Raw genomic sequence first — 20,281 nt, forward strand, 5'->3', positions numbered from 1 at the left:
TCTCTGAAGTAAAAGCTCTCCTGAGCTTCTCATCCCGTTGAGAATGAAATACAGAACAATATTAACCCAGAAAAACTGTGCTGAGCATCCCCTTTGGGAACAAAGCAATGTTGATAAAGAAAATGTGTGTTTGTTGCTAATAAATTAGGCCAACAATTTCATGTAATTATCTGGCTTTTTAGGGAGAAAGGCACAATGTAATATTCATTACAGTTTGTTTCTATTTAGGGACGTTGCTACAATGGAGAGTGCAAGACTAGAGATAATCAGTGCAAATACATCTGGGGAACTAGTAGGTTAATTTAAGTATGCTTTCTTCACACATATTTCTTTCTTAGTCTGTACAGTCTGCTTTTCATTTTAGTACAGGTTTTCAGTTAAAATTGTACTGTCCAGGAATTAAAGATAAAAATGTTGAAAAATTGTGTAGAGTTAAAAAATATATTATTTGGCTATAGAATCCTAGCATGCAAATGGAGACAGATCTTTTCCAAAGAGTTCCCCAAAACCATTGGTTTGGTTCTTAAGATAACAGTTTAAAGAAGTTCATGAAATGAAAGTTTTCTGCCCCCTTCTCCCTCCAGCAGTCATCCTTGCCCTCTCAAAAACCTCTCTGGACAGTCAAGGAACCCTCCTGAACAGTGTAGGATGGGGTGCATGGGCTGCTGGGGGAGGTGGCAATAAGAACTTCTTTAAGAGCCAAACCTGATTTTTGGGTGATTCTTCCTTTCTCCAGCAGCCCCAATGCCCCATTCTGTCTTGTTCAGGAAGCTCCCTTGACCCTCCAGAAAGGCTTTTCTCAGAGTGCAGAACAGAGAGGAAATGTTCTTTCTGTAAACTTTCTTAAGTTACTTTATGCAAGCCATGATTGATACTTATATTGTGTTGAGAACTAAGGCAATATATTTGATGAGTATTTGTATTCTTATCACTGGACATTCCGTTATATAGGGTATCCACAGATGTAATTACCTTACAAATTCACTGTCCAGGGTTCCCACAGCCATGAAGCTCACTGGGTGACCTTGGGCCAGTCACTGCCTCTCAGCCTCAGAGGAAGGCAATGGGAAAACACCTCTGAATACCGCTTACCATGAAAACCCTATTCATAGAGTCGCCATAAGTCAGAATCGACTTGAAGTCCATTTCATAACACTATAAAATATCGTTAAAACTAAAACACACAGTCGCAATCAAATTAAACAGTGACTTAACTCCACTAATGAAATTAAAATTTCTTAGCATTGTGTCCAGTCCTAGTCCTACTCAGAGTAGGTGTGTTGAAATTAATAAACATGACTAATAGAGTAATCAAAATTATCTACACATAGTGTAGTGGCACTTACCCCTATGTCAAACTCTGTTCGGCATCGGCACTACTTCTGGGTGAGCCAGCCTGAGCCTAGCAGAGAAAAATTAAGCTTTTAAAATAGAGTTTGACTTGCATCACCCTTTTTGTCAGTGTACCTTCCATTGTGTTGCTAGGTCATGTAACTTCTGCCCCATCCTGCACCCACCCCCACTCCTCCAGATCATCCTTTTTGGAACTTGCCTTGGCTGAGCCCTGGCTGACTCAGGATGGAAGACTTATGCTGGTGTATTGCCAGCTGACCCAGGATGAGGGACTTCATCCAGCAGACCCCAGGCTCAGCTGGAGATCTGCCTATTCCAAATTCCACTCATCCAAGGGGATATTGGCTTTGGATCACTCCCTCACATAGGTACATTTATTTCAGTGGGTCTACTCTGAGTAGAACTTAGTTGGAAGCAGCCCTCAAGGGTTGTAGTCACCTAACCTCTACTCAGAGTAAACCCATTGAAATTAATAAACCTAAGGTAGTTATGTTTATTAATTTCAATGGGTTTACTCTGAGTAGGATTAGCATTGACTGTCACTCAAGGTCTACAAGTGATTCAGCAATCATAAGTTTTCCTTTACAGAAAAATCCATTCAGATATCTCATGAATTTAAATATAGAGAATCCATCGTTATTGTTTTTAAAAGGGCATCTTCCTTGTGTATTCTGTGCAGCAAGTACATTAAGACTTATCTAATAGCTACAACTCTTAGAATCATAGGAAGGGGCCTATAAGGGCATCGAGTCCAACTCCTTGTGCAAGGCAGGAATCCAACTTAAAGCATACCCGACAGGTGGCTCTCCAGCTGCCTCTTGAATGCCCCAAGTGTTGGAGAGCCCACCACCACTCAAGGTAATTGGTTCTATTGTCGTACCACTCTAACAGTTAGGAAGTTTTTCGTGGTGTTTAGTTGAAATGTGGCTTCCTGTAAGTTGAACCCATTATTCCATGTCCTGCACTCTGAGTCGATCAAGAATCTTAACTAAGCCCAGCATGTCAATATTTCAAGTAAGCTGGAAAAAGTTTGCCACGTAGAAATTTGTTTTAAACCAAAAATGAGGGGATGAGTTGGAACAGAATTAACTTACAATCTCTTGTTGCCAAGATAGGAGTTCCAGGATTGCTTGTGCTTTGTTGTTAGTCTACTAGATTTATTAGTCACTTTTTTCATAAAAGTGACACATAGCAACTTACAAAAGTAGTATAAACATTAAAACCAAATATAAGAACCAAAATAGAATAATATATATATAAAAGTGCAGTGCCTCAGTCTTGTCTGGATTAAGCTTCAGTTTATTGGCTCTCACATAGTCCATTATTGAGGCAAGACGTAGGTCTAGCACTTTTACTATCACACCCTGTTGTGTCCCAGGTTGGGGGGGTGACTTGAAGGAGGGGGACACCAACTTTGAGGACTGGGTTGATGAGCTGAGGGAGGAGAGCAGGTAGCATGCACAGTCACTTGTTCCCCCCTATGGCTGCGCAGCGCGAGCTGGCAAAGACTGCTTGTTTGTACACACACCTCTCGTCCACGTCTGACATGCCACCTTGTCAGCCCGCTGATCCCCAGCATAGTGCCCAACAACTTCCCACGCCAGAACAGACTGCTAGCCCCCACCAGTCAGAGGGGGAAGCTGAGATCCAACCCCCTTCGTCCCGTTCTCGAAGGCTTCTGAGGCGCAAACAGCAGCAGCTGGGGTTAAGGAGGAACCAGAGGCTTCGTGCTAAAGTCAAGCCTTCTTAAGGAGGCGGAGTGGTGGTTCTTGCTGCGTCAATGTCTTTATTTATTTATTATTTGATTTATATCTCTCCCTTCCTCCCAGCAGGAGCTTAGTCAGAGTTAGTAAGGGAAAGTAGTTCACAGAAAGCATAAATAGATGAATGAATCGCAAAGCTTTTGAAGTTGTTGTAACTTAATAAAAAGAGAAACCCAAAGAACCAAGTGCACCTGGAATTCTTGGCTTTGGGCAGGACAGTTGATGCAGCCACAGTCTTCCCCTTCTGATGCCACCAGAGCCGAAAGGATGGAAGCGAGCAGGGGAGGACCTTAACCAAGTCATGCAAGCCGTGCTAACTGAAGTTCAAAGCCTTTGAACTGAAACCCACTCTCTTCGAGCCAAGAACCAAGCCTTGTGCCTTCGGACTCCCCGTGCAACAGGTGCAGGGAGGCTTCCAGCCCCAGCCAGCACCCTGAAGCAAACCCCTTGTGGGAATGCCAGCCCGCTATGGGGGGAAAGTCAAGCAATTCTTGACGTTCCCTGCCCAGTATGAACTGTACATGCGTGTGCGTCAGTTGGAATTTCCCAACAACAATGTAAAGGTGGTATTCATTGTCAGCCTTCAGGAGGGAGAGGCGGCCCGGTGGGCCACCCCATTCCTGCTCAGAAACAATCCTGTCTTGACCCAGTATACTGCCTTCGTTAATGCCATGGCCGAGATCTTCTAGGATCCCCAACATGAGGAAACTGTGTCCAGGTAACTGGGGCACCTAAGGCAAGGGAAAAACTCAATGGGAACTTATACCAACTCCTTCCACATCCTGGCTCAAAAGACAGGCTTTAATGACTTTGGACTGATGTTCCTATATTGTCAAGGGCTCAATCCAGAGGTATTGGATGAGTTGGCTCGAGACCCCCTGCCAAGCACTTTCCCTGAGCTGATCCAGCTATGTCTACAGATTGACAGTCGGCTTGAAGGTCGCCGCCAGGAACGTGGGCTGAGACAGCTAGATCTCTGCCTCCCTTACCACTCCCCCGCATCCACAATCCATCTGGCGTGGGAACTTCATTGCCATTGGGAGTGGAGCCCATGTAAAGGGGAGGCACAACTTTGCCTAACAGAAGAGAAGGAGAAGCGGCATAAGGAGGGGTTATGTCTATATTGCAGGAAGGCGAGGCATATGGCTAGGTCCTGCCCTGCCAAGTTGGAGAAGGTGCAGGTGCAGGAAAATGACAAATCCCAGCCCTTGTAGAGGTTCAAGAGCTGGGAGTGTCTGCAAGCCAGTGACCTCAGGTTAAACTGCTCCTGCCAAGATCCGCCTTGCATCTCCCTATCTGCATAGCTTGGCTGAAGGGGAAGAGGTGCAAGTGTTTGCTATGTCACCTGGAGCGTCAAGTAATTTCATGGACTTGGACTTTGCACACAGGCACAAAGTGCCTATCATGGAACTCACATTGCCCCTCACGGTGGAGACCATAGACGGCCGGCCACTGAGGTCTGGAGCAGTCACCAGAGCTACTGAGCCGCTGAAGGTGCAAGAGACTGGGCATGTGGAACAGTTATCCTTTTACCTAGCCTCCTTGCCCCGTTTCCCGGTGGGGCTGGGTATGACCTGGCTGGCTCAACATGATCCTGTTATTTCCTGGAAGGAGGCTACTGTGATGTTCCAGTCAGACTATTGTGAGCAGCACTGCCAACCTCCCGAGGACACAACACCTTTAATGTTGGCCGCTAATTCCTTACCTGAAGAGACACACCTACCCTCAAAGTACTAACTGCCCTGTCACCATCCCTATGACTGCGCTATAGACTTGTTGCCTGGGGCTAGCATCCCGTCAGGGCACATCTATTGCCTGTTGGAGCCAGAGTTGGCAGTGTTGTGGAATTCCTGAATACTAACCTGCAGTGAGGATTCATACGGCCATCCAAGTCTTCTGCTGGGGTGCCACTTTTGTTTGTCAAGAAGAGCAAGGAGTTATGCCCGTGTCAGGATTACCGCAAGCTGAATAAAATCACCATCCCTAACCGGTACCCCCTCCCTTTAATTGGGGAGAGGTTTGGAGCATTTGCACACTGCTAAAATTTACACCAAACTGGATTTACGCGGGGCTTACAGCTTGGTCAGAATTAAGGAAGGGGATGAGTGGAAGACTGTCTTCAAGACACATTACATTTTGAATACTTAGTTATGCCGTTCGGACTATCTAATGCCCCAGCTATCTTCCAAAATCTCATGAATGGCATCTTTCGGGACTATTTGGACCTCTTCGTGATAGTTTATTTAGATGACATCCTCATTTACATGGACTCCCGTGAACAGCACGAGGCACACATGAGGGCTGTGCTGCAGAGACTCTGACAGCATCACCTGTACATCAAGTTGGAGAAGTGTGGGTTTCACCTGACCACTTTGGACTTCTTGGGGTATCTCATCTTCCCCACAGGAGTCGAGATGGATCTGGAGAAAGTGCAATGCATGCTCTCTTGGCACCTCCTGCATTTTTGGGGGTTTGCCAACTACCACTGTTGTTTTATCACTGCCTTCTCTAACAAGACAGCTCCCCTTACTGACTGTCTAAAAAGTTCGGGGACCTTTTGTTGGACTGACTCAGCTCAGCTGTTGTTCACCTCAGAACCAGTACTTCAACATGCCAACCTGCAACAGCCTTTCCTGGTGGAAAGTGATGCTTCTGATGTAGCTGTTGGAGTGGTGTTATTACAGCCAGCCCAAAAGGGGGGGGGTTGCGACCCTGTGCTTACTTCTCCAGAAAGCCAACAAGTACTGAGCGCAATTACGCAGTGTGGGAGAAAGAACTCCTGGCTATTCGGGATGCTTTTGAAACCTGGCATCACCTGATGGAGGGGGCGCAACACAAAGTGGAGGTCCACATGGATCATCAGAACTTGGAGAGCCTTCAGATGGCCTGAGCATTGAACCAACGTCGTGTGTTGGGTGCAGTTATTTGCCAGGTTCCACTTCTGCATATTCCTCAAGTCCAGAACCGCCGGGTGGATACCTTGTCCCACAAGCTGGAGTTCAAGGAGGATCAACCTGCTTCTCCATTACATCCCATTATTCCACTGTATAAGGTGGTGGTGGCCAGTTGCCCTGATTCTTGGATCAAGGACCTGTGCAGTGCTCAAGAGAAAGACCCGTTCGCCCAGCAGCAGGTACAAGAATTGGAGCAAGCAGCGCAGAACTGTGCACTGGGCTTCTCAGAAAGGGGGGGCTGCTCCACCACTACGAGGCTTTGTACATGCCTCCTGGAGAGTTGCAATCCAAAGTCCTCTGCCAGTGTCATGACAACCCCCACTGCTGGGCACTTTGGGGTATTTAAAACCTTGCAAACAGTTACGTGGGACTTTTGGTGGCCAAAAATTAAACATGATGTAGAGAGGTATGTTCAATCCTGTCCAACTTGCATGAGAGCTAAACATGTGCAGGGACGATCTGCAGGCTTGTTAGAAACCCTTCCCACACCTGAGGGGCCATGGCAAATGGTGACTCTTGATTTCATCACGGATCTCCCCGCCTCCCAGGGGAAGACAACTGTCTTGGTGGTGGTAGATGCTTCCAGTAAAATGACCCATTTTATCCCCTGTGCTGGGTTGTCAACTGCTCGAGAAACAGCACAATTATTTGTAGAGCACATTTTTCGGCTCCACGAACTCCCCTCCAGTCTGGTGTCAGATCAGGGAACCCAGTTCACAGCCCAGTTCTGGCAAGCATTATGGCATTTGCTGGGGAGTGAGTTGAAGCTGTCCTTTGCAAACCACCCCAAAGAGATGGACAGACAGAGAGAGTAAATGCTACTTTGGAACAGTACCTTTGTTGCTATGTAAATTACCAGCAAGACAATTGGATGGTTTTATTGCCTTTAGCAGAATTGGTGTACAACTCTGTGCATGCCTTGACGCAGCAGACTCCGTTCTTTGCCAACTTGGGATATCACCCGTGCATCTTTGCCAATCCCAGCACTACTCCGGCCGTTCCAGCGGCAGCAGAGTTCGTGCAGGAACTGCAGTCCATGCAGCACTTGTTTCAGAAGCAACTGATGTGTGTGAATGCTGACTATAAGCAGCAGGCGGATCAACACCACCAGTCTGGTCCTGAAATTCAGGTTGGTGACAGAGTGTGGCTGTCCATGCACTACTTGTCTACAAGAGTTCCTAGTCAGAAATTACAGGCTCAAAGACTGGGACCCGTTAAAGTTGAAGCACAGATCAACCCCGTGGCATTTTGTCTCCACCTCCCCCCTTCCTTAAAAGCTCATTCCATCTTTCACCACTCTCTGATTACTCTAGAGGAGCTGCCAGGTGCCATCCAGCAATGGAAGACCCACCCATGTCCCTGCCGGTTGATGGTCAGGAAAAGTATGAGGTGGAGCAGATTTTGGATTCTCACCGATGCTGAGGGAAGCTTTGGTACTTAATTCAATGGTTAGGGTACCCACCAGAGGAACGTTCTTGGGAGGCAGCGGCCGACATGCACATGTCATATTTGGTGAGAGAGTTTCTTGAAGCTTATCCAGACAAGCCCAAGCCCTTGGGGTGGGGGGAGTTTCAGCATGGGAGGGGGGTGATGTTGTGTCCCAGGTTGGGGTGTAGCTTGGAGGAGGGGGATACTGACTTTGAGGACTGGGTCAATGAGCTGAGGGAGGAGAGTGGGCAGTGTGCTCAGTCATCTGGCCCTCCGTGGCTGTGCAGCACAAGCTGGCAGAGACTGCTTCTTCGGACACACACCCCTCGCCTGCATCTGATGTGCCACCTTGTCAGCCCGCTGATCCCCAGCATGGTGCCAAACAACTTCTCACACTAGAACAGACCTCTAGCCACCACCAGTCAGAGGAGGAAACTGAGATCCACCCCCCTTCATCCCGTTCTCAAAGGCTTCTGAGGCACAAAGAGCAATGGCAGGGATTAAGGAGAAGCCAGAGGCTTCACGCGAAAGTCAAGCCTTCTTAAGGAGGCGTGGGGAGTTTCTTGCTGCTCCTAGAAAGCATAGATAGATGAATGAGTTGCAAGGCTTTTGAAGTTGTAACTTTAATAAAAAGAAAAACTCACAGAAGCGAGTGCAGCTGGATTTCTTGGCTTTCGGCAGCACACACCCAAAGATATAAAGGATATGTAGAGCTGTGTGTCATCAGCATATTGCTGACAATCTACTCCAAAACTCCAGATGATCCCACTCAGCTGTTTCATGTAGATGTTAAACAGCACATGGGATAAAATAAAACCTGCAGAACCCCACACTGAAAGCTCCATGGGGCCAAACAATAGTCCCCAAACACCAACCTCTGAAAACTACCATCAAGTAGGATCGGAACACGGTACCACCCACCCCCAACTCGGACAGCTGCTCCAGAAGAATTCTGTGGCTCATTGTATTGAAAGGCACTGAGAGATCAAGGAAAATGAACAGGGGACACACCCCCACCTGACATCTCTCTCCCAATTATGGTCATCATATAGTTGGACCAAGGCAGTTTCCATGCCAAAACCAAGCCTAAACCCCAGTTGAAATAATTCTAGAAAACGTTTCAACCATAACAAGCAGTATACATGAAACCACTGGGACAGGTTATCTGGAGTTTTGGGGTTCGGTGTCACCAATATGCGGATGACACCCAACTCTATTCCTCCTTTCCACCTAATGAAACCAAGGAAACCGTCCAGGTCCTAAACCGCTGCCTGGTATCAGTGATGGACTGGATGGGGACGAACAAGCTGAAACTAAATCCTGACAAGACAGAGGTGCTCCTTGTCAGTCAGAGGGCGGATCAGGGAATAGGGATTCAACTTGTGCTGGATGGGGTTACACTCCCCCTGAAATCTCAAGTTCGCAGCTTGGGAGTACTCCTGGACTCAACTTTGAGCTTGGAGGCACAGGTCTCTGCTGTGGCCGGGAGTGCCTTCGCTCAATTAAGATTAGTGCGCCAGCTGCGACCGTTCCTTGACCTGTCAGACTTGACTACGGTAACACATGCCTTAGTTACATCCCGATTAGACTACTGTAACGCGCTCTACGTAGGGCTGCCCTTGAAGACTGCTCGGAAACTTAAATTGGTACAAAGAGCGGCAGCCAGAATGTTAACTGGAGCTGGGTTCAAAGAACATACTACTCCTTTGCTATACCAGCTCCACTGGCTGCCAATCTGTTTCCGGGCACAATTCAAAGTGCTGGTTTTGACCTATAAAGCCTTATACGGCTTAGGTCCAGGCTGTCTGTTAGACCGTGTCTCCCTCTATGAACCTGTCCGGATTTTAAGATCATCCGGTGAGGCCCTCCTTACTATTCCATCTTTCTCGCAAGTTCTTCTTGCCGAGACACAGAATAGGGCCTTTTTGATGGCTGCCCCTAGATTGTGGAATTCCCTCCCTAGCGAGGTTCGGTTGGCTTCCTCGCTATCGTCCTTTCGCGCCCAGGTGAAGACTGTTTTATTTAGGCGGGCTTTTAACTGAAAATGTTATAGTTTTAATCTGTTTTGATTTAATCTATTTTTAATTGTTTTTAACATGCATATTGGTTGTTATGATTGTTTATTGTTTTAATTGTGAGCTGCCCTGAGTTCCTCGGAAGAAGGGCGGGGTATAAGTATTTTAAATAAATAAATAAAATAAAATAAATATTCTGTAGAGTGACCGATTTCAACAGGTCAAGATCTCCTCTTTGTATTCTTTACCGTTTTCTTTCTTCTTACTCATTATTCAGTATATAATTGAATAAAATGTCAAAGTACTGTCAGTATGCATCACATGTTTTCCACCATGTATACACATGATAAAAAACCATAACGCCCAAGTATTGTTATCATACATGCGAGTCAAAAATGTGTTTCTCAAACATATTAAGTTTTTAAATGCACATACAAAGCATGTATGAAGGTTCTTCCCCCCCCCCCTATATTCTAATGGGAGAAGATTTTGCTTGCCTGGGTATGTTAATAGAAATTACTTTTGAATTTTCTTCAATAGAGGCTTCAGGGTCTCATAAACACTGTTACGAGAAGCTTAACACAGAAGGTACAAAAAAGGGAAACTGTGGAAAGGATGGAGATAAATGGATTCCATGCAACAAACAGTAAGTTTCACCTTTTTGAATAAATATATATGTTATGCCTAGAAATTCTCATTATTCCTTTTTTCTTGCTGAAATCAGAAACTTTCAAAACATTCTATTTCTACTTAATTCATATGACCATTCAGGGATTAAGCCATTACCCCTACCATTTTCCCCACCTGTATTTCCATATGACTGATACCATTCTCCTGAGAGTGGAAAATGAAGACAGTATATTTCTTTGTGAGCCTCCTTTCTATCTGGAGGTTTTGTGAATGCATAACAGGCAGCAGGGCATTGGGTATTTAGGGCCCAACTACACGTGTCACCATTCATGCAATTAGTGATTGTATGATTTTTTAAAGTAAATAGCAGGCAATAGGGAGCTGGTCAGAGCTTTCTTTCCAGTGCAAATAGCAGGTGTGGAGGCGGACAACAGGTCAGGAAGGCAAAAGGCATGCCCTGCCACACCCCAGCTATTTTCTCAGCACATATGAATTGTGTTGTTTCTAGTTTGGTCCTTACAGGATACTGCTGCAACAAATTTCAGTCATTACCACTTTGCACACCAGTCTCCATTTTAGTTTAGATCACATTGTGGTAAATAAAATATTAATGTCCTTGACTTTGCTGCATATTTGACCAACATGTGGCCTGTAAATCCACTGACTTAGCTTCCAAGAAGCATATACAGAAATTTCCCACCCCTTCTCACTGCAACGACCTTTGCCTGCCCACTCAAAGCTGCAGAGTTTGGACGACTCTCAGATGGCATGGCATGTGGCATAGAAGACTAGAGCTGAAAAGTGGAATCAACAGAAAACAGAAGGAGGCACCTTGTGTGAATGTGCCTTTCTGCCCATGTAAGATGCCTTTTGGATCCAAGACATCTGCTGTGCTCAGCATGGTTTCAACTACATAGCATATTTCTCCATTAAATACAGAGCCCACATTTTTTTGTAGTTATATCCCACTGCTTAGGAACTCTCTGACATACTAATTTGCAGTGCTTTACATCTCTACTATGCTGTGATCTCCTTAGTATAAACCCTGGTTATTCTTTTACATTTCAAAATCTGGAATGCTGGATCCTGAGTTCCCCCATCCCGTGTGGGCCACTTTGACAAGTGGGCAGGGTTGCCCAACTGTCAATCACCCAATGTCACCATAATATCAGCTGACCCAACTTCAAAAGAAATAGTTGGAAGCACACTTTAAGTGCATTCCCAATACTTTCCTTTCTTCCTTTGCCACCTGGCTCGGTTCAAGTTGTCACTGCAAAGGAAAACATGTTCCTTTGTAACCCAACTTGAAACTCAAGCTGGGGTGCAAAGTAAGATCCCTTCAGCCGATGGTGGGGGTTGTGGTTAGTGCCAGTTAGGTGATCTCCCCCCACACCACTTCTGGCAGGGATTGGCTGCACTCAGGGGCTCCCTGATTGCCAATCCTTAACAAAAAAAAGTATTTGTTTTAGTTGGTGTGTGTGTGCGCGCATGCATGTGTGTGCTTTTGGCAGGAATCCGCTTAACTCAGAGCTTCTGATCAAGAATTTTAGAGTGTAGCCAGTCCCATCAGGGGTTACAGTCAGCCCCAATCAGCTGATTGGCACTGTTTCCTACCCCTACTTCAGGATTCAGCTGTACTTGGGAACAATTTCTGTTTTACAAAACAGGTTGTTACTTTTTTACCATGACTTGATTTTTATTTTACAGTGATGTGTTCTGTGGATTATTGCTTTGTGCAAATCTTGATGCAGTTCCACGAATTGGTCACCTTCAGGGAGAAATTATTCCAACTTCCTTTTTTCACCAAGGTGTAGTAGTGAACTGCAGGTATGTAGTGTCACATAGAAGCACTTTCAAATGAATAATTAAGGTGCATTGTGGAAGATAACTTTTTAAAGAACTAAACTTAAAGTTCTCTTTCATAAAACTTGTTTGTTTTTATTTCTGTAGTGTGTATCCTAAACATTCCCTTTTAAGTACTGGAATCTGAAAAGATTGCCTCCTAGACACCAATATTTAATATCACGATTTAAAAACTTTCCTGCTTTACTTCTTGCTGCCTCATTGAAATAGTTTGGAGTTTCGCTATTGACTTCAGCGTGGCCAGATTTTTTAAAAACTTTTTTAGTATCACAGAATACTTTCCTAACTAGAAGATACAAAGAATTATCCAAAACTTTAAAAATCAATGAATATAAATATGGTAGAAGAAATTTGCCTTGATAACACTTTTAAACTTCTTTCTCAGAGTGTTTTGAGATCCATAAGTCATTTACATTTGTTTATTTTATAAAGTTTCAATTATGCTAATAGCATATTAAAACCTTCTTCTTCTAGTTGTGGACATGTACTTCTAGATGATAATACAGATTTAGGATATGTTGAAGATGGAACTCCATGTGGTCCTCAGATGATGTGCATGGACAGAAGGTGCCTATCTATTCAGTCTCTGAATATAAGCAACTGCCCTATTGGTGTTAATGGAAAAGTTTGTTCAGGACATGGGGTAAGTCTCAGCTAAGATTTGTCCATATTCCTAGTTAAAAGAAAAACAATATTTTGTAGTGATTCTCACTATTAATCCATGTGTGCTTCATAGAGGATTAAAAAAAAACAGAAAACAGGAAGAAGAATTTCCCAAAGAATTGTAGAGGCTAGGCAAGGTCCTTCTCAGCACTCAGTTCTGTTTACCTTCAGTCATGCTGACCAATATTCTAGCAGGTGCACTGTATAAACTGGGTGGTTTCTTTCCAGTTGTGCCTGGAGCCTTGCCTAGGGTCTACAGTTGTGCCTGGAGCAGAACAACCTGGAGGAGATCAAGGAGACTAGACAAATGTGCTTAGCTTGAAAATACAGGTCATCGTTTTAGTTTCATATAAGAATGTAAGAAGAAGGTTGCTGTATTACACCTATCTAGTTCTGTTCTGAGTGACCCACAGGAAGCTTTCAAGTAATGTCCACAGGAAGCTTTCAAGTAAAACATGAGTGCAGTCATACTCTCCCACTTGTGTTCCCTAGCATCTGGTATTCAGAAGCATAACACTTCTGATACTGGAGGTAACACATAATCATAATGACTAGTAGTCATTGATAGCCTTATCCTCCTACAAATTTGTCTAATCCTCTTTTAAAGCCATTCGAAGTTGCCAACCATCACTGCATCTTCTGATCGTGAATTCCATCGTTTAACTATGTACTATGTATTATGTGAAGAAATACTTTCTTTAGTTTGTCCTGAATCTCTTACCCTTCAGCTTAATTGGTTGATCCTGGGTTTTAGTATTATATGATAGAGAGAAAAAACTTTTCTTTATCCATTTTCTACACATCATGCATAGTTTTATATACCTCTATCATGTCCTTTCTACTTATCTTTTCTCTGAAAAAGCCCTGCATAAGTACCAAGTTAGTACATCTTCAAGGAAAGTCATGGTCACCAGTTGAGATGGGGGTTCTTTTAGCCAACAAGTGCCTGTTATCTTCCTTTCAGTCAGCTCTCCCTCCTGACAGAAATCCTGTAGGAGATATACCGGAAAGATGCATATACTGCCTCTATTCAATGTGAATGGTGCAACCAATGAGTTCTCATTGTACTGTCTCCTCACTCTTCCTGCTTATCTGGTATGTCCCCAACTGCCATATAGGGTCCCCTGTTATATACAGTATGTTTGATTTCAATCCATTTTCTTTATTTTCTTGACAGTCACCCCTGAGTATCGAAAAGTGTTTATCAGCTCAGGTGGGAGATTTATACCAGTATATATAATAACTTCATCCTAAATTCTTCACCATGAATACAGGGATTTATGAACAATAATTTTGTTCTGCTTCTTATGTTGATTTCTAGTCAGCTAGTGGTTGACTCTTCACTGAGAGGTACTTCTGCAAAAAATTTTCTGGTGTGTTAAAACTTTGTATTTGATTTTTTTTCATAATGTGCGTCTGACTTTTGAAGTGTCTGGTTGTGCAGACATGCAATGGCTCATTAATCCATGTGCATACAGTCAGAAGTACTCTAGGTGAATCATGTATATGAAAATTTTATGTTTTCTTCTGACAGAGATTATCTTGTGTGTTGAGCAACCCTGATACTTAAAAGGTTACCAGGACTCTGCATGTTCCCGAATGAAATTTCAGTATTTCCCCAACTACAGTGTATTTGGTATTTCCCTGGTTGGCATGCAGGAGGCATCCAGACTACAATGGATTAACTCCTTACATCCACATAGGATAGGCAGGGACTTGTACTCAAACTTTCCTTCCCTGCCTCACCTAGGAACAGAGCAGCTTTCTTAGCCTTCTGCTTCTTTAGCCTTCAATTGCTTGTTTTTTCTCTCATTATTCCCCTGAATTCTCTTACTCAGAATTAAACTTCTTTTGCGATCTAGCCAGCTCCTTTTCTTTCCTTAAAAAAACCAACAACAAAAAAACCTACCTCCTCAGCTTTCCTTCATCCCCTTTTTTTCTTCATTCTGGTCATGGCAGCATCTAGGAAATGAACGACAAACCTGCAAAGGAAAAAAAAAAGAAATGGCATAAAGCTACTAATGTGGTTGCAAATACTCTCATGTCCCTGCCTTATTTAAACCAGGGTAAGACATCATGAGAGACTTCAATGAGTGTGCCCAACCTGTCAGCTGGCTGCTGCAACCATCAGACTGTTTCAATACCAAGAGGCATATGGCTGTTCTCTTCACTGATGTAATAGCAAACATGGATCAGGGTGTGTGTGTTCTGGTTCCTGCATTTTTTTCTTTTGTGTGCCAGCTTGTAGCAGCACTATTCTGGATCAAGGAGTCCATTACAGTACCCTTGACCAGTCAGCCAGGACATCCACTGAGGCATGTAATGGCCACTCCTCACCCCCCCTCCCTTGAGACTGCAATGGCAGTTGTAACCACAGATCTGAACACTTATGGGAAAAGGCCTTCCTACAGCAGTACACTGGGCTTCTGTTCTTCCCTCTCTGCTCAGAGAAGACAGGATCATCAAGCCTAACTCCACAGAATGTGTGATAGTGTCTTTTGCTTTAATCCCACAGATGAAGTTGCACTTAGCTCTCCAAAAAGTTGGATCCCAGATACTTCCCCCCCCCATGTGGGTGGTCTGTCCTGTGCATTGTTTGTCTTGTTGCCCTCTTTTCCCACAGAAAAGACATAAGACACAGCATCTGGTTTATGAGAGCTTCTAGAAAGCTGCCTTATACTGAGTCAGACCACTGATTCATGTTCACATTGACTGGCAGTAGCTCTCCATATTTTTAGACTGGGTTCTCTCCCAGTCCTACCTGAAGATGCCAGGGATTGAACCTAGGACCTTTTGCATGCAAATCAGATGTCCTACCACTGAACTACAGCTCTTCATTGAACCCTTCTCCTGTGGATATATGACTTTCTGAATAATTTGCATCAGAATTCTGAGAGAATATGGAAAGCTCTGCTGAAAATTTGCAGAGCCATGGCTTTTGTGGTTGATGCAACTTTAAACACAACTGAATTCTCAGGAAGATGGATTGTTGCAAAGTGGCCTCTGTGACTGAGACACTGGGATGCAGATAATGCTGCCCATGTGAATCCAGTCACAACACCTTATACAGGAGATAAGCCATTTGGTGAAGAGGCTCCTAAGGAGGTGCTAGTGTACCCTAAAGAGTATCAGCATACATTAATATCCATGGCCAGAAATGATGATTGTCTGTCTTCTAGAATATATATTTATTACCAATAATTCTTTCATTCCTGTTGATTACAAAATAGAGACAGTGGTTCTCTATCTGGTGCCAACAATTGGTCAGATAAAGTTTCCAGAAGCAACCGAGGGCAAAGTTCCAATCTAGAGACCAGTAAAGAGATAGCCATTCCTTCTACTCCTGATGCCATTTATCCACCAGTGGATAGATATCTGAAGCAGTATTACCAGACATGAACCACAATCATCAAGGACAAGTGGGTCCTGAATTCGATACATCACAGCCTGATAATAGAGCCGAAGTCTGCCCCATCTACCTGTTTTCTGCCTTCACCAGTTTCCAACTCTCCAGTGAAAAGTACCACGGTCATGCACACCATTCAACCATTCAACACTTACTGCAGATAGCTGCCATTGAGCCAGTCCTGTCAGGAGAGGTCTTATTTGATAGGTGCTCCATATTCTTTGTGGTACCAATAAAGATTGATCCTTGTGGGCCATATTGGATCTTAAGTTCCTGAACCAGTTCAAATGGTAAAACTTCAGAATGGAAATGTCATCAATCATGACAGCTGTTCATGTGTCAGATCACTAGACTTCCATAAATCTGAAGGACCCATACCTCCACATACCCATCCATCCATGGCACAGGAGGGTTTTTCACTTGGTTATAGTCCAAACCATTACCAGTATTGGGCAATATCTTTTGGCCTAGTTTCCATGCAGAGTGTGTTCACAAAAGTCATGGTTACCCTAATGGCCCATCTTCACTTCCTGGATATCCCTGATTACCCATACTTAGAAATCTTCTACGTTGCTCACTGTCCACTCAGAGGTCTCACCAAGACATCCCAATTGACCCTACAATTTCTGTCTGCCAGCAGATTTCTGGTGAACTTTGAGAAGAGTCATCTTCAGCCAATGCCATCTTTGCAACACCTGGGTGTGTCACTGAATACTAAGGGCAGTCTGATATTGCTATTTCCAGAGCAAGTCACTAACATAAAAGCAGCAGTCTCTTATGTCTCACTAAAATAGTCAGAGGACCTGAAACACCTCACAAACATTTTGGAACTACTTGTGTCAAAAATTCATTTGATGCCGTGGGCAAGACAACTGTAGTGGGCTCTCCTACTATTTCAGTTTGTCATTGAAAGGATATACTTCTGACAGTGGAGCTTCACCTCACATTTTGCTGGTGTTGGGACTTGAATCTAATGAGGGAAATACCAATGATAGATCTAGAGAGAACAGTTGTAACAGCAGATGCCAGCTTGACAGGTTGGGAAGTTCACTTGAAACAGTTACATTCAAGGCCAATGGTTGCAGACTTAATTGAGGCACCGTGTAAATTGGCTTGACCTTTGGGTGATGTAGCATTGCAGCACGTTGCTTGTCATTTTCCACCAGGCCATGTATTGGTAATGTAGAAGTAATGTTGGGTTGGACAACCTAGTGTGACAGCAGGTCAGTGTTTCAATTTTGGTCAGAAATCTTGCTTTCATTTAAAGTAATTTTCCTAGTAGCCATTACACTGTCAAGTTGAGCCAGTGTGGTGTAGTGGTTAGATTGTTGGACTGTGACCTGGGAGGGTCGAATCCCCACTCAGCCATGAAATTCACTGGGTGACCTTGAGCCAGTCACTGCCTCTCAGTCTAACCTACCTTACAGAGTTGTTGTGGGGATGAAATGAGGAGGGGGAGAACCATGTAGGACACCTTGAGCTCCTTGGAGAAAAGGTGGAATATAAATACAACAAACTATTAAATAAAATTGGATATCAGAATTGGGTCTTTGAAATGCTAACTCTCTGTACTTCATAAGAATATTCCAAGTCTGTTGTTATGTGCCTTCAAGTCGATTATGACTTACGGCGACCCTATGAATCAGTGACCTCCAAGAGCATCTGTCATGAACCACCCTGTTCAGATCTTGTAAATTCAGGTCTGTGGCTTCCTTTATGGAATCAATCCATCTCTTGTTTGGCCTTCCTCTTTTTCTACTCACTTCTGTTTTTCCCAGCATTATTGTCTTTTCTATTGAATCATGTCTTCTCATGATGTGTCCAAAGTATGATAACTTCAGTTTCATCATTTTCACTTGTAATGATAGTTCTGGTTTAATTTGCCTTTTTCACTGTCCAACTTTCACATCCATACATAGAGATCAGGAATACCATGGTCTGAATGATCCTGACTTTAGTGTTCAGTGATACATCTTTGCATTTGAGGACCTTTTCTAGTTCTCTCACAGCTGCCCTCCCCTGTCCTAGCCTTCTTCTGATTTCTTGACTATTGTCCCCATTTTGGTTAATGACTGTGCCAAGGTATTGATAATCCTTGACAAGTTCAATATCCTTGTCAACTTTAAAGTTACATAAATCTTCTGTAGTCCTGCTTTTGTGCTTTCCTCTTTAACTTTCATCAGCATTTGCTTCAAATCATTACTGGTTTCTGCTAAGAGTGTGGTATCATCTGCATATCTTAAATTATTGATATTTCTCCCTCCAGTTTTCACACCTCCTTCATCTTGGTCCAGTCCTGCTTTCCGTATATGTTCTGTGTATAGATTAAATAAATAGGGTGATAAAATACATCTCTGTCTCACACCCTTTCTGATGGGGAACCAATTGGTTTCTCTATATTCTGTCCTTACAGTAGCCTCTTGTCCAGAGTATAGGTTGCGCATCAGGACAATCAAATGCTGTGGCACCCCTTTCTTTTAAAGCATTCCATAGTTTTTCATGATCTACACAGTCAAAGGCTTTGCTGTAATCTATAAAGCACAGGGTGATTTCCTTCTGAAATTTCTTGGTCTGTTCCATTATCCAACGTATGTTTGCAATATGATCTCTGGTGCCTCTTCCCTTTCTAAATCCAGCTTGGACGTCTGGCATTTCTCGCTCTATATATGGTAAGAGCCTTTGTTGAGCATTACTTTCTTGAGCATTACTTTACTTGCATGGGATATTACGGCAATAGTTCGATAATTACTGTATTCCCTGGGATCCCCTATCTTTGGAATTGGGATGTATATTGAATTCTTCCAGTCTATGGACTATCGTTTAGTTTTCCATCGTTTAATTTTCCATATTTGTTGACACATTTTTATCAAAATTTGGACAGATTCAGTCTGAGTAGCTTGTAGTAGCAACTCTATAGTTATGCCATCTGTTCCTGGTGATTTGTTTCTTCCAAATATTTTAAGAGCAGCTTTCACCTCACATTCTAAAATTTCTGGTTCTTCATCATACGGTTCCTCCATGAATGAATCTGTCATCCTGGCATCTCTTTTATAGAGTCCTTCAGTGGATTGCTTCCATCTTTGTTTTATTTCATCTCGGTCAGTCAGCGTGTTCCCCTGTTGATTATTCAACATCCCTACTCTTGGTTTAAATTTCCCTTTTATTTCTCTAATGTTTTGGAATAGGGCTCTTGTTCTTCCCTTTTTGTTGTCCTCTTCTATTTCTATACAATAACTATTGTTATAGTTTCCTTTGTCCCTATGTACTAGGGTTTTAACTGTGTTTCCATCTTCTTTTGCTTGTGCTTTCCTTCTCTCTTTAACTATTTTAAGAGTTTCTTCAGTCATCCATTGAGGTCTTTCTCTCTTTTTAACTAGAGGTATTGTCTTTTTGCATTCTTCCCTGATAATGTCTCTGACTTCACTCCATAGTTCTTCTGGTTCTCTGTAAGCTAAGTTTAAAGCCTCAAATCTGTTCCTTATTTGATCTTTATATTCTTCTGGGATGTTATTTAAATTGTATTTTGGCATTATGATTGTTTTGTTGTTGCCAAGTCTATAGACCACTTTTTACTTCTTACTTAAATTGAATTCTGTATTGCAAGAAGTCATGCTTCTTTCTGACTTAACCACTCCCATGTTTCTGAGCAGGCATGGCACACATTGGAGAGATCTAAAGATACACAACTGGATATACATAGTACAAAGATATACATTTCAGGAAGTCTGACTTTTTGTGTGTTTTTTCCTTTTCCATACCTACATCCAGTGCCTGATCACAACCATCTTTTGGCTTGGGCAAGTCCCATTGTGGTCTGGATGTCATTTGCATGCCAGCCAGGAACACAACATTGGTTACTAATCGTGAAGATTCCTCCTTGTGGCTGTGCAGGAGGGATCCAACCTCACCCATTCTGTTAAGGCAGCTGCAACGCATTTTGTAGATGTTTGTACATTATTTTATTCTTTTGACATGACAGTTTGTCATGCCTGCCTTGAGATGTCCCCCCCCCGTCTTTTTTTCTTGATCCACTGTTAATACTGTCTCTCTTATTTGGCTATGGGAAGGAATTAGGGAGGAACCCCAGGAGTTTGCTGGTTAGTCAAAGTTTGATCATGTGTCCCTACCCGCCCTAGGTAGTAGTGGGCGTTACTATACTCATGATGCCTCCTGATGCCCACCAGAAGGAACGTTCACAGTAAGTGA

General features: G+C 43.4%; 1 protein-coding gene across 5 annotated transcripts in view; it reads left to right on the forward strand.

Annotated features, from left to right (window-relative positions):
• The window catches only part of ADAM23 (ADAM metallopeptidase domain 23), a 210,146-nt gene that overhangs the window by 165,955 nt on the left and 23,910 nt on the right, over positions 1 to 20,281 (forward strand). For all 5 annotated transcript variants that reach the window (XM_061607894.1, XM_061607896.1, XM_061607895.1 and 2 more), the window contains exons 20-23: positions 229 to 292; positions 10,054 to 10,159; positions 11,851 to 11,970; positions 12,481 to 12,649. In XM_061607894.1, the coding sequence (XP_061463878.1) occupies positions 229 to 292; positions 10,054 to 10,159; positions 11,851 to 11,970; positions 12,481 to 12,649 (459 nt within the window). The remainder of the gene's footprint in view (positions 1 to 228; positions 293 to 10,053; positions 10,160 to 11,850; positions 11,971 to 12,480; positions 12,650 to 20,281) is intronic.

Source organism: Rhineura floridana, chromosome 2 (genome assembly GCF_030035675.1).
Source record: "Rhineura floridana isolate rRhiFlo1 chromosome 2, rRhiFlo1.hap2, whole genome shotgun sequence".
Taxonomy (NCBI): domain Eukaryota; kingdom Metazoa; phylum Chordata; class Lepidosauria; order Squamata; family Rhineuridae; genus Rhineura; species Rhineura floridana.